This window comes from Mauremys reevesii, linkage group 1 (assembly GCF_016161935.1).
Source record: "Mauremys reevesii isolate NIE-2019 linkage group 1, ASM1616193v1, whole genome shotgun sequence".
Classification (NCBI taxonomy): domain Eukaryota; kingdom Metazoa; phylum Chordata; order Testudines; family Geoemydidae; genus Mauremys; species Mauremys reevesii.
The window spans coordinates 252,443,005-252,457,013 of record NC_052623.1 but is presented as its reverse complement, the minus strand read 5'-3'; the positions used below and the strand labels follow the sequence as shown (position 1 = coordinate 252,457,013).

General features: G+C 51.3%; 1 protein-coding gene across 1 annotated transcript in view; it reads right to left on the bottom strand.

Annotated features, from left to right (window-relative positions):
* Nucleotides 1-6,546: 6,546 nt before the first annotated feature.
* LOC120409381 (sodium- and chloride-dependent GABA transporter 1-like) overlaps nucleotides 6,547-14,009 on the bottom strand; it is a 36,826-nt gene continuing 29,363 nt past the window's right edge. The window contains exons 12-14 of the mRNA XM_039547386.1: nucleotides 13,230-13,330; nucleotides 11,816-11,983; nucleotides 6,547-7,828 (exon numbers count right to left, since the gene is read on the bottom strand). Coding sequence (XP_039403320.1) covers nucleotides 7,724-7,828; nucleotides 11,816-11,983; nucleotides 13,230-13,330 — 374 coding nt within the window. The 3' untranslated portion in view covers nucleotides 6,547-7,723. The remainder of the gene's footprint in view (nucleotides 7,829-11,815; nucleotides 11,984-13,229; nucleotides 13,331-14,009) is intronic.

Below are 14,009 nucleotides of genomic sequence, written 5' to 3'. Positions count from 1 at the left end.
CATACTCCTGGTGCGGCCATAGTAGGTGGTTCATCAGCCGCTGGAAGGTCGCCGGAGCGCCATGGAGGCCGAAAGGCATTCGGGTAAACTGATAAAGCCCCGATGGGGTGGCAAAGGCGGTCTTCTCTTTGGACCCCTTATCGAGCGGGATCTGCCAATATCCTTTGCTGATGTCCAGGGTGGTGATAAACTGCGCTTCTCCGAGGCGTCCCAGGAGCTCGTCCACTCTGGGCATCGGGTAGGCGTCAAAGCGGGAGATGGTGTTTACCCGTCGGAAATCGATACAGAACCGGCAGGTGCCGTCTGGTTTGGGCACCAGAACCACTGGACTGCGCCACTCGATCCGAGACAGTTCGATAACCCCCAGGGCCAACATGGCCTGGACCTCCTCTTCGACCTCCTGGAGCATCCAATACGGTAAGGGCCGGGTGGTTTCTCGTATCGTCTTCCCCGGCTCGGTCTGGATCGTATGACAGGCCAGGGTCGTGTAGGCCGGTACCGCCGTAAAGGTCTTCCGGAAGGCCCGCAGGAGACATTTTGCCTGTTTACGTTGTTCCTCCGTGAGCGAGTTGCCCAGCAGGGGCTCCTCCGAGTCCCCCATCTGGATCACTTCGGGACCCAGTTCCGGTTCGGGTGGGTAAGGGTCGATCAGCAGGCCCTCCTGGTCGCGCCAAGGCTTTAACAGATTGACGTGGTATAGCTGGGTCTTTTTTCGTTGATCCGGCTGGTGAACCTCATAGGTAACGGGCCCCACTCTTCACGTTACTTCATACGGCCCCTGCCAGCGGGCCAATAACTTCGACTCGCTGGAAGGCAGGAGCAGTAGGACCCGGTCCCCGGGAGCAAATTCCCGTGCCTGCGCATCCCGATTGTAGTTTTGCCCCTGTCTCGCTTGGGCTATCCTCAAATTCTCCCGCGCCAGGGTACCTGCTTGAGCGAGGTGTTCCCGCAACTGGAGGATGTAGCGGAGGAGGCCTTGGGATGGGGAGGCCAACTGTTCCCAGTTCTCCCGCATTAGATCCAGGAGGCCCCGTGGTCTCCATCCATATAACAATTCAAATGGGGAGAACTTTGTTGATGCCTGGGGGACCTCCCGGACGGCCAGCAATATGGGTGGAAGGAACTGATCCCAATGGCGCAGCTCCCCCGGGAAATTTCTTCAGCATGTCCTTGAGGGTGCGATTAAACCGCTCCACCAACCCATCGGTTTGCGGATGGTACACAGAGGTGTGGAGCTGCTTCACCCCTAGGAGCTTGCAGACCTGTTTGAGTAGCCGGGACGTAAAATTAGTACCTTGGTCGGTTAGGATTTCCTTAGGCAACCGTACGCGGGCAAAAATGTTTACCAACTCCCCGGCAAAAGTCCGGGCTGTGATGCTCCGCAAGGGGATAGCCTCTGGGAAGCGGGATGCGTAGTCCACGAGGACTAAGACGTATTGGAAGCCGGCCGCGCTTCTGGGGAGTGGGCCTATTAGGTCCATGGCGACCCATTCAAATGGGGTTTCGACCAACGGCATGGGGACTAAGGGCGCCTGGGTACCCGAGGCGGAGCGGCCAGTTGACACTCCGGGCAGGAGTTGCAATACCGCTTCACATCTTGGTAGAGTCCGGGCCAAAAGAACCGCGCCAGGATTCGGGCGAGGGTCTTCTCGTGCCCTAGATGTCCAGCGGCTGGCACGTCGTGGGCCAACCGCATCACAGCCCTCCGGTGACAACGGGGTACCAGCAATTGCATTTGTGGTTCCCGTGTGTGGGGATCTCGGTCGACCCAGTGGAGTCGGTCCCGGCGTAGTTCGAAATGGGGCCACTGGCTGGCCCGATGAGGATCGATCATGGACCCGTCTACGGCCGCGAGCTGCTCGTAGGCCCGGCTAAGAGTAGGGTCCGCGCATTGGTCGCGGCAGAAGTCGGTGTCGAAGCGGGGTTTGGCTATGGCCTCCCCTGGTGGTCCACTGGCTTCTTGGCCTCCTGCCTCGTTCTCCTCACCGTCCTTCTCCGCCTCTGGCGGAGGTTCCTGGGGTTCGGCCTCAAATGCCGGCGTTGACCGGAGGACCTCCTCGAAGGCGGGCCAGTCCCGCCCCAGGATCATGGGGTACGCCAGGCGGGGTGCCAAGCCGACTACTAACTGTCGGGTGACACCACACACTGTTAGCCGGGCTTGAGCGCTCGGGTAGGGCCGGACGTCCCCATGAATACACTGCAGACGGATCGGCTTCAAACGGGGGTCGACTGGGGGTCCCAGAGTCTGGCGAACCAACGTCTGGCCGCACCCAGAGTCAATCAAGGCCTGTTACAAGGACATTCTGGAGGGAGGTGCATGGTCACAGCATGTTGTGTTCTGGCCCAGGAGAAAAAACAGTGCAAGAGCGGCCCTGAGGCTGCTCTAACTTACACCAAATGCTGTGTAGGCACCTGGCTGCCTCGCAACACAGGCAGTGTAAAGTGGCTTCAAGCCTCCATTGTTGCCCTCACCACTCTCCATTCCAACAATGAGATGGTGGGGACTCATCAGGGGACCTAGAGGTCCCACTATGCAGCCTAGCCTGCATCATACACTGGCATCCATAGTCCCCACAGGCCAGACCTCCACACTTGAGACGAGGGCAGCCCACAGGCTATCTGTAGACCCCAGTGGACTGCTTTTGGCCTGGGGCCTGCACTTGGTCTCCTATCAGCACTTCCCACAAAGCTGTTTTCCTTCGGTGTTTGACAAGTGATGGAGAGCCAATAACTGCAAGGCACAGGAAGGCAGCTAGTTCTGTGTAGCCCTCCAGCCAGCTTGAATTCAATAAAGTCACTAATTCTTTACAGTAATAGACTGAGCTCCAGTAACTTAATTCTACACTGCTGTTATTAACCCACAACAACCAATCACACCTCAAGAGGCTAAGAGTTCTGTGGACCTTATAGAATAACAAATGCATTGGAGCATGAGGCTGTCACTTCAATATGCCAGTGACCTGTAAGCCCTCCCCCCACCCCCATCAGCCCCTTTGCGGCCCAGACCCTGCTCCCAAAGAAGCAACCTCACCTCTCTCAGGGAGCCCTTGATCATGGAGAGTTTGTAGACAATCCAGAGAGGGATGCAGACCATAGATGAGAAAGCCAGCAGCCAGCCCAGGGTGTCTCCCCACCAGGGGTACACATACTTCTTGTTGTAGGTCAGAGGGGTATATTTAATCAGAGAAAACAGGAAGGTCGCCTGGGGAGGTGGAAGAAGCCAAGAAGAGAGGAAGCGGGGAAGCAATGCCATTAGTCAACATGATCCCTTCTGACTTCACACCCGCAGCAGGACTTCCTTGGGACAGACAGCCCCTGAGGGGCAACAATCAGAGCATCCATCAGACCCATTTGGGTGCTGCTGCCCCTTCAATTAGTGTTTGTTATCTCAGCCAAGAGCTTGTCCTAGCAGCAGTCCTAGGCGATCTGTTCCCTCCCCCAGTTATTCCATCCCCACTCATGGATGTCCATGGTGATCAAATAGACCATACAGCAGCAGCTGGGTTAGAGCCTTTGGCTTCCAAACCACAGGCCACTTGAGCTAAAGTGGGAGTCTGCTCGGTAGGGGTATGTCTACACGGCCAGCAGAAACCTGGTGCAGTGAGTCTCACAGCCTGGGTCTACAGATTCAGGCTCAGTCTATAGCACTAGAAATAGTTGTGCAGACCCTGGAAGGGTCCAAGCAGGGAGAAGAGAGTGAGAAGAAATCTAACTAAGGGACAGGTCAAGCTGTTCAGCTGGAAAAAGAACCAACTCAGGTCTTTGGCACCTTCCGGCCCCACCATCTCCTGACAGAGCCCAATGACAAGCATTTCCCTTATAAGCCCAACCTGGCCAAAACCCGATCTGCACTGGGGACCTCTGTGGAAATCCTGTTTTCCCCAGATCCCATCCCTGATCTCTCTGCAGCCTCTCGTTTGCAGAGGAGGATAAGTCACTGTCCAGGAGTTCAGAGTTATTTTTAGGATAGTCTGAAAAAAATAAGCCTGGTAGTGGGAAATGGGAAAAGAGACCCACAGGTCAATATCTCTAATGTTCAAAAAAATCAACTGACTCCAAATTTGCACCCAGATATAACTGTGAGTGCAATTTTGCAGGCACAAGTCATTGAGGGCCCAAATTTTAGCTGGCTTAGTTGCCTAATTCTACAGGCACTGCTACAACACAGGACTGCAATTAATTCCAGGCACAAAATTGCAGGTGCAAAATCAGGGGCAGCTTCTCAAAAACCAGGCCCAAAAAGAGACAGAAGGAGCCAGAGAGAAAGAGAGAAACCCACACACAGGAATCACCCCCTCCCAATGCCAAAAGGGAACCTGGGCCCAATTCTGATTTCACACCAGTTTTTACGCCAGCAGAATTCTATTCACTTCCATGGGGCTAATCCCAGTTTACGCAAATAGACGTGAGGTCAGAACCAGGCCCAGCAGCTTACTGTGCACATAGTGCTCATGAGGGTCCCATCAAGTAAGGAAGAAAGGGATAAAGATGCTCCAATAGCCTTCAAATGAGACAGGGGTAGGGCTTGGTTTGCATGAAACTCTGAAAAGTTCTGACCTTCAAAACACTCTCTCACGGGCCAGCACAGAGCAAGGGTCCACGAGAGTTTAGGACAGGCAATGAAAGCTGCACTAGCCAGTTGAAAGAATTTTTAGCGAGGCAGAATGTAAAACCCTGCGCTGGAACTGGGCCACATCACTGCAGAGCAACTCTTGTAAAAGACACCCCGGAATCCTTACTGACCACTCGGGTCAGGAGTCCCCTTTAAACCCCACCCCAAAGCTGCCAACTCCAGCAGCACCGTGCCCACTAGTCCCATGCTGAGATTCAGTACTGAAGTAAGAGGGCAGAGCACCACCTACTGAATCAGTAACACCACTGTTTGCAGCACCTGGGGTGCGCCTTAGAGGTCTCCCATCTGAGCACTGACCCAACACTAGGATTACCATATCTGAAGTTTCAAAAAAGAGGACACCAGGGGTGGGGGGTGTAGCCCCGCCCCATAGCCACTCCTTCCCACTTCCTGCCCTGACTGCCCCCCACAGAATCCCCAACCCATCCACCCTCCCCCGCTTCTTGTTCTCTGATCACCCCTCCTGGGACTCCTGCCCCCCAGGACTCTACCCCCTATCTAAGCCTCCCTTCTCCTTGTCCCCGACTGCCCCCTTCTGAGACCCCCCCATCCTAACTGCCCCCCTAGGATCCTGCTCCCTACCTGTCCCCTGACCTCAGTGACTTGAGTTACATGCCCAGCCACAGCACTTGTCCTCAAGAGTTTGGGAGTCACATTTTAAAATTACTGCTACACTCCCATAAACCAAAAATAGTCATTCTCCATCATTGTAATAAAAACCTTGATAAATGTTCATAGAAAAGGGGATCTTTCAGTAAATAAAAGCAGAATAGAAGTAACTTCTAAAAAGTTCTCTGAAATCTTTGTCAATAGAGAAAGCTCTAAGAAGATCTCCAAAAGCTAAGCACTTTAAGTGTTTTTATTTTCTTCTGGACTCATATTCACCTCCCTGCCAGATCAAAGAACTTCAATTGTCAAATATAAATATTGGTCATTTTCAGACTTGCACTTAATTCTTCTCCTAATGCATGACTTGCAGTGAGTTTTTATGAGGAAGTTTTAAAGGCCAGGTCTTATATTCACCACAGTTTGTATCACTGTTGAATAATAGCTGACTGTGTCTCCAAATATACTATGTATGTAGGCAATGAGTCAGATTTAATAGTCTTTATTGGATTTTGATATTTATTGCAAAATTGAACTAAGTGCTTTGATGAAGCAGTTTTTACAAGCACTAGTATGAATTGAAGCTAGCAGTTACATTAATTTAATCTCTGTTCTCTGGATATGATGAAAAGCTTGGCAAGAATTTAGACAGTAGCCATTGCAAATGTTACAGAACACTATTGTGGGTGAGGGATTATATAGCTACTGCAAGTGGCTGTAAACAAAAGAAATGATGTTTTAACAGTTACCCAGTGAGAAACCATAGTATTTCCATTATTATACAAACAGGTCTTAAAGTCATTGCCTTTCTTCCTGATGTGTTAAAAGCAATTACATTGGTTAATAAAATTCAAAGACAAGTTTTGTTTTTCCCATTCACAAAGTGTAACAGACAGATCCTCTTTAGAATGCTGGGTGATATAGTCTTACCATTATCTCTCCAGCTATTTTTCTAAGTAAAACAAGTTACATATTTAACGCTGTCTGAAACAGAGAGACAGATTAACATGAATAGATAATATAGGCTTTAAAAACAGAACTACAAACTGGAAAAAATGAGGCAAAAATGGAAAGGAATTGTAGAGGAGAGGATTTTGCTAAGGGAACAACAGCTACTATTTAGAACATACAGACAGGCAATCCACTGCCCCCCAGGATCCCATGCCCCTTCTCCAACTCTCCGACCCCCTTACCTGCAGCTTAGAGCAGCGTGTCAGGCTCTGCGCCTCACGGAGAACCCAGCCCCCCAGCGCTGCCGGCGATCTGAGGCTGGGAGAGAGGAGTGGGGAGGCTTTGGCTGCCGCTGCCAGCCCCACTACCCCAGTGCTGCCGGTGATCTGAGGCTGCAGGGGAGGGGAGGAGTTGGGGAGGGGCTTTGGCTGCCGGAGAGGCCCCAATCAGCAGCTCAGTCTGGCTTGGCCCCGCTGTCAGCCGCTTTTCGGTCTTTAAATAGCGGTCCAGGGGGAAATCCCGGACATTTACAAATTCCCCCCGAAAAGCCAGACGTGTCTGGGTAAACCCTGACGTATGATAACCCTAAGTTCACCCCAATAAACATCAAATTGTTTGCACCTTCGGACTTTGGGTATTGTTGCTCTCTGTTCATGCGAGAAGGACCAGGGAAGTAAGAGGGTGAAGGAATAAGCCCGCTAACAACCCCCTTGATATCATGATGGCATTTTAGGGAGTAGATAGAGGATATGGCACATACAGCATCATAGGACACCACGTAATACCATGCCAGGATGTGTTGGGATGGAGCATGTCCACATTATAAAGGATGTCTCCTCCACCAGTACAAGGGAATCTTATATCTATGGCTCTGTATAAATGACTGCTAATAATAATAATAATAATAATAATAACGCTGTGTTAGTGGCTGAAGGACAGCAGCTCCAACAGCACAGCACCCCTCACGCCTGTCCAGATTGCTGAGGGGTATCCAGTAGCCACTAATATTCTGTATTCCTGGTTGGTGCATCCATTGTACAGCACTTAGCACTATTTATTCATTAAAGGTGCTTTATGCTGTATTAATTGATAATCATCTGGAATTTGAATCCATAGCCAAAATACAGCTGGTTTTATGCTGTGACAGCCTTGCGGTTCATTAGAAGGTGCGTGGTGGACTTTAGTATAGAAGAGGGGCTGAAGAACACAACGAAAAAGGAGACGTTATTGTACTATAGAAAATACCACCTCTGGTCAGCAGGAAACTAGGGCCTGGGACATTCCTTTCTGGCAGTATGGATTGGGATCATAAATTACAAAGACAGTCACTGCACATTGTCCTTATGGAGTTTAAAACAGAGCCTCGATCAGCTGGGCTAGGGGGCAGTGCCATGAAAGGGCTCCTCTGTTAGATCCTTCCCACGATGACTGAAACCAACAGTGGAGTTGGGGACACACAAGCAGCGTCAGAGGAGGTCAAAGGGCAGTGGCAGGAGCAGCTACAGAACAGGATGAAGAGGTTCTGCCCTCTGCCTAGACAGCAGCATCGGAGACTCTCCCCTTCAGTGAGGTCTTTGCTTTTAGTCCATTGTTCTGAACATTCACCTCTTGCGTGGGCTGAGTCATCTGCTGAAAACGCTGTCCAGGAACAAAGAAAGATTACAGGAAGGACACAGGTAACCAGGGGAAAATGAGGAGACCCGTTCACCACCACCACCTCCACATGTGGCATGTGGCTGAAGCTGAAGGTCATAACCCTTCTTTCCAAATTGAAGAGACATCCCTAGTTACAGCAAGAGGGCTACCAAGGGGATAGTGAACACTGAAGGTGATTAGGACAATTGCTCCAGATACCACACACCTCCATCTGGCAATGTAATCACTTCCCCTTTGCTCCTCTAGTATACACAGTTCTCTCTTCTGAATGACAGAAATCACCATTACAAAGTAAGCCAGTAGTTACCGCACAGTTGTAGCAGCACCTAGATGCTAAAGCTAGTCAAAAAATGTTTTTCAATGACCAAAAATGTCAAGGTTCTTCCCATTTCACAGGATTCAAAATGGACCCACTTCTCATTTTCTATTCAATTTTTCATGAACTTCTCATTAAAAATGTTATCCAATGGTTACAGAATGCCAAGGAATTTACAGTTTATGGCTCTGATCCTGCATGGGCCTTTATGCCAGCATGTGTTCCCAATTATATTAACCTGACAGGATCAAAGTCTAAATAAAACTGAGGTCCATTGGTAGAGCCGTGTCCGGAAGACAGCCAGGGAGATGGAATGTGGGAGGGTACAGTCCCTCAGGCAGGGGGGCACTCACTGTCTGAGCAGTATGGGTTGAAGCCTAGGGTTGAATGGACATGGAGGCTAAATTCCAGGAGGGAAAGTGGTGCTTTAAATTATGGAACACGAGGCAGAGGGGAAGGGGGCCTGAAGTGAATGGACATCACTGAGCTGGAGAAGAGGGAAGAGTCCCCGTACTCAGACATATCTGAAGTGTTTCTTGCTGGGTGAAGCCCCTGAACTGTTTAGTGAGGCTCTCCTGCCATTCATGTGCTTTTTTCTTACATTCATGCTCAGTAGGATTAAAATGGTTTATAATCTTTCCTGTCTGTCAAAACCCCTTTATTCTGCGCTGACATCTAATTTCCCTCCAGCCTCAGCTCTGTTACAAGCGAATCCTCTCTCTCTCTCTCTCTCACACACACACACACACACACACTCTATATCCCTACTGCCACATGCTAGTGCAATGGATCCTGGAGGCCGGGGTCTGGGTGTGTGTGTTGGCTGCCTCCAAAAAAAGTGACATTCCACTGAACTGGCAGAACGGTCAGTGCACTCAGGGATATCGAGTCTGATAGAGTGAGCAAAGGGAGGGGAAGGTAAATAGAAGCCAATCACACTATTATTTCTAATTCCCATTGACTGACATTGTCAGTATGGCACCAGATGCTCAGAGAGCTCCTGGAGCAACAGAATATAACCGCACTCCATGGGCCTGCAAGACAGGGATTCAGTGGAAACATGGATAATCACATGGGCACCAGGTGGGATCTCAGATTACAGATGGATTCAGAGGCACAGCTACAAGGATTCAGCTCACTTAGGAGCAGATTGCGATATCCTTAATCACTTGGTATAGTACAAGTTGCCCTGCTGAAGTCAGCGGAACTACTTGAGGATTTCGATGCTACTCTGTGAGTCAAGACATCACAATCTGGCCCTCCCAGCCTGCTCCTGCTCCCAGTGAAGTCAGGAGAATACTGTCCCCAGCTTCAATGGGAATAGAATTGGAACCAAACACAGGAAGGAACTGATGCCCCAATTAGGAGACAAGAAGGGATTTCCCCCCATGGCACATTACCAGTGAGTGGCGGGGAGGGGTGGTGAGTGTTCATACCATCCTATGGAGCTCTGAGCAACGATCACCTGTAAGGATCAGAGATGGGTCTGAGTGGGGATTGTTCGCTTTAATTCTCAACACGATTCACAGCCTATTGCTATCAGTAGAGAGAAGGGTAATGCCCTGTGACTGCCTTTGACTGAATCTCTTCTGCTGGCCCAAAAGAAAATGACATTATGACATTATGGTCTATACTGGTGCAGCGCTGGGGCCTCTCTCTGTCCTTCTTTCATTTTTAAAGTGAATTGAATGCTGGTGAAAGATTGGAGACTGACAGGCCTTTTTATCCATGAGACAGCCAGTTCCAGTGCAAACCTCCCTCACCAATAGACCCTGGCTCTGAGCTAGTTCAGGCTTCATGCTCATTCAGAATGTGGCATCTTTGCTGAGACTGCCTGATAGTGACATTCATAGCTAGAACTGGGCAGGAACTGGAATTTCCATCTTTTCAAACATTTGCTTTCATTCCAAATCAGAACAAAAAAGAATTTAGACATTTCCCATGAAACAAGATGTATGAAAAGGTTTCATTCCAGGACAGTCAAAAATCATTTCCTTTTGATTTTGACTTAAAAAAAACAAAAAAACAAAAAAACAAAGAAAAAAAATTATAATATAAAATAAATTTCAAAATGAAAAGTCAAAATGAAAAAATCAAAATGTTCCATTTCTGAAATGGTCCAGACAAAATGTTCTGACCTTCGCAAAACGCATAATTTCAATTTCTTTTTTCAAAACAAAGTTTTGTCAGAATCAACATGTCCCCTTGGAAAGTTGTGTTTCTGACAGAACAGCATTTTCCAATGGGAAAACATTCTGGTGGACAGGGGAGGCTCTAGGAATCTGGCCGCCCCAAGCAGGGCGGCACGCCGCAGGGGGCGTGCTGCCAGTCGCCGGTCCCACGGCTCTGGGGGACCTCTTGCAGACGTGCCTGGGGAGCTTCCGCAGTCATGCCTGCGGGAGGTCCGCTGGTCCCGCGACTCTGCTGGACCTCCCGCAGGCATGACTGCAGAAGTCCGCCGGAGCCGCCTGCCACCCTGCCGGCAAAATGCTGCCCCAAGCGCGCGCTTGGCGCGCTGGGGTCTGGAGCCGGCCCTGCTGGTGGAAGATTTTCAGACATCTCTCTATGTAACAGTGATATGCTGATGTGGACAGCAGTCTGCTAGGAATGGGACCAAGAATCCCTTGACTTGTTTCACATAAGACACCAAACAGGAATGAGATGGTAACAATTTTTGGTCATTACTGACCTGTGCGGGATGGTAGCCAAGAGGTAAAGGCACATATCTCCTTACCCCAATCCCCTAAGGCATTCATTTGCCTCAGTGAGGAAGGGCTTTCTATTGGCTTACATGGAATGTGTCATGCAGGAGGTAGTAGAACGCATAAGAAGCAGATCAGAAGAGTGCAGAGGGTATTGGGGGATAAGGACAGGGCCGCCCAGAGGGGGGGGCAAAGGGGGCAATTTGCCCCGGGCCCCGGGCTCCACAGGGGCCCCCAAGAGAACAGCGGAGGCTCCCGCCTCCGCCCCTCTCCTGGAACCTCAGCGCATCAAGCGCCGAGTCTCCGGCCGAGCCCCTGAGCCCCGCCCCGCTCAGAGTGGCGTGGGGAGGGGGCGGGGCTGGGAGCTCCGGGCTGAGCTCCCAGCCCCGCCCCCCCACCACGCGGCTCTGAGAGGGACGGAGCTCAGGCCCCGCCGGCCGCACGCTGCGGCTGTTCCGGCGAGGCGCTGAGACTCCAGGTGAGGAGGAAGCGGGGGTAAGAGGCTGGGGCCGGGGCAGGGGAAGCAGGACCCGCCGCCGAAGCGCAGCCCGGTCTTCGGCGGCGGGGGGCCCCTTCCGTTCGGGACCCGCGCGAAGTGCCCAGACCAGCGGCGGGGACCCCCGCCACCGAATTACCGCCGAGACCGGGCTGCACTTGGCGGCGGGTCCCGCCGGCGGTAATTCGGGCGGGAGTCCCGCCGCGGGTCTTCGGGGCACTTCGGCGGCGGGTCCCGGAACGGAAGGGCCCCCCGCTGCCGAAGACCCCGGGCCCCCGGAATCCTCTGGGCGGCCCTGGATAAGGAGGGAGTATCTGGGAAGTCTTGGCTTACAAAGACCACAGGAATCAATGCCATGACACAGGGGCTGCATGAAGTTTATAGTGGGTTGCTGGTGGGAAATTCCCTCTGGACAGATAATTGAGCAGAGGCAGAAGTTGGAAAGTTGCTTTTACCTGCCTGATGGTCCCCTCGGAGGTGAAGAAGTAGTACAGCATATAGCCCGGAATCAGCACCATGGAAGACAGAGCCATGAGCCAGCCGATGCCCTGTCCCCATGGGGGATAGACATATTTCCCCAGAGTCAGAGGGGTCATTTCAACCACACTGAAGAAGAAAACACCCTGAAGAAACAGGATCAGCAGTCACAGCATAGTATGGCACAAGCAGAAATATTCACTGACTTTGTCCTTTTGAGAGTTCCCTAAATTCTCACTATGAGTTATAGTCAATAATCACGCACCATTCCCAACAGCCCTCCCTCCCCCACAGCCAGGTCTCCATCACCATTCCCAACAGCTCCCCCCAAGCCAGGGCTCCCGCACCATTCCCAAGAGCTGCCCCCAAGAGCCAGGGCTCCCAGACCAGTCCCAACAGCTCCCCCCACAGCCGACAGGCTGAGAATGAATGGTAATGTTCTCCCCATGGTCAGTGCCCCTAAACTCCCCTGCCCCCGCCAGGGTACTTACACCCCTCCCTACTTCACCTTCTGCTGCACACCACACTCCCAAACCATTTCCTAAACAGCGTCCTCTTAGCTGATTCTCAGGAGCTAGGAATGCCCCACACCCAGCATTCCTGCGGCAATCCCAATAGCACCTCCTGCTGGGAGAGGAAGGGTTGGAGGGTGGGCGGAGGAGCTGAGAGATCGTCAGTGCCAATTCTATTATTTCTGAGAGTGCCTCCTGCTGGGAGAGGCTTGGGAGTGGCTGAGGCTGGAGCTACAGTGGCTGAAAGTTTTCTCCACAGCCAGAGGCGGCTCTAGCAACTTCACCACCCCAAACAGGGTGGCACGCTGCGGGGGGCACTCTGGCGGTCGCCGGTCCCGCGGCTCTGGTGGACCTCCTGCAGACGTGTCTTCAGAGGGTCCGCTGGTCCCGCGGTTCCGGTGGACCTCCCGCAGGCATTCCTGCGGGAGGTCCACCGGAGCCATCTGCCGCCCTACCGGCGACAGGCAGAGCGCCTCCCGCGGCATGCCGCCCCAAGCACGCGCTTGGCATGCTGGGGTCTGGAGCCGGCCCTGTCCACAGCCAATAATGATTTTTAAAGTCATAAATCACCAGTTCAGCTTCTGAAATATCAAACACAGGAGCAACCTATTACTAATTGCATGTTCTAGGCCAAGCTCCCCCCTCTCTTCTGAGACTCAGTTGCAGGGATTCAGGTGGGAGAATAAAAGAGGCTCCACATATTTCTTTTCCTGCCAGTTGCTTTGACTTTTCTTAGGACCAACTTGAGTTTAATGCCAGATCTGGATTTGGATCGGAGTTACCTAGATTAAAATTTTAGTGTTTCGCCCACCTACAGAATGATCCCAGTGAGGTGACCCTTCTAGATCAACCTCCCCAAAGAGAGTTGCTTTGTTCTCACCACGCAAACGAGGGGAGTGAAGAAGGCCCAGCAGAGCTTCCACCAGCTGCAAGGTTGGTAGCCAATCATCTCTTCAATGTTCCTGTAAAATCTGTTCACACCTACAGTGAGAAATGTGTGTTAACAGCAGCAATGATATCTCAGCACCATTCTCATCACCTCTCTCCAGTGACCCAACACACAACAGGAGAAGGAGGAGATCAGATGTGAGATCAGAGAGGAGAGCAGACATTTAAGGTGAGCGTGGAGAAGTGTAACGCTCACTCCCCAGATAAAACGTAGACGCCATTGATACAAACTCTGAACTGGGATCTTAACAGATACCTGGATAATTTTATGACCACTAAAACATCTACAGCTTCCCAAGCTAACACAGTGATAGTAATCAACTAGGAAAGGTCTAGATCATAAGCTAGACTAGGTCATAGATTGACCTTGGAGGGGTCAAGAAGGAATTCCCCGATACCCCAGCACTGCACAATTGGATGGGCAAGTTACTGAAGGGGGGGACTCTGGTCTCCCTCTGAAGCATCAGGCATCGGACACTGCCAGGATACCAGGGCAGATGGCTCAGCAGTCAGATTTGGCCTAACAAATTCTATATTCATATCATACCCTCGAGAAATCCAAATCTAGAGGCTTGTGCATATTTCCATTTGTATGGGAATCTCTGCAAACGTGTGCTCAGCTGAGTGGCTGTCCGAGGAAGCAAGATGAGTGTCTCCCCGGGGTTTTTCAAAAGCTTTCAGCTTTGGCCCAACACTATAGTCAATTGTCAAT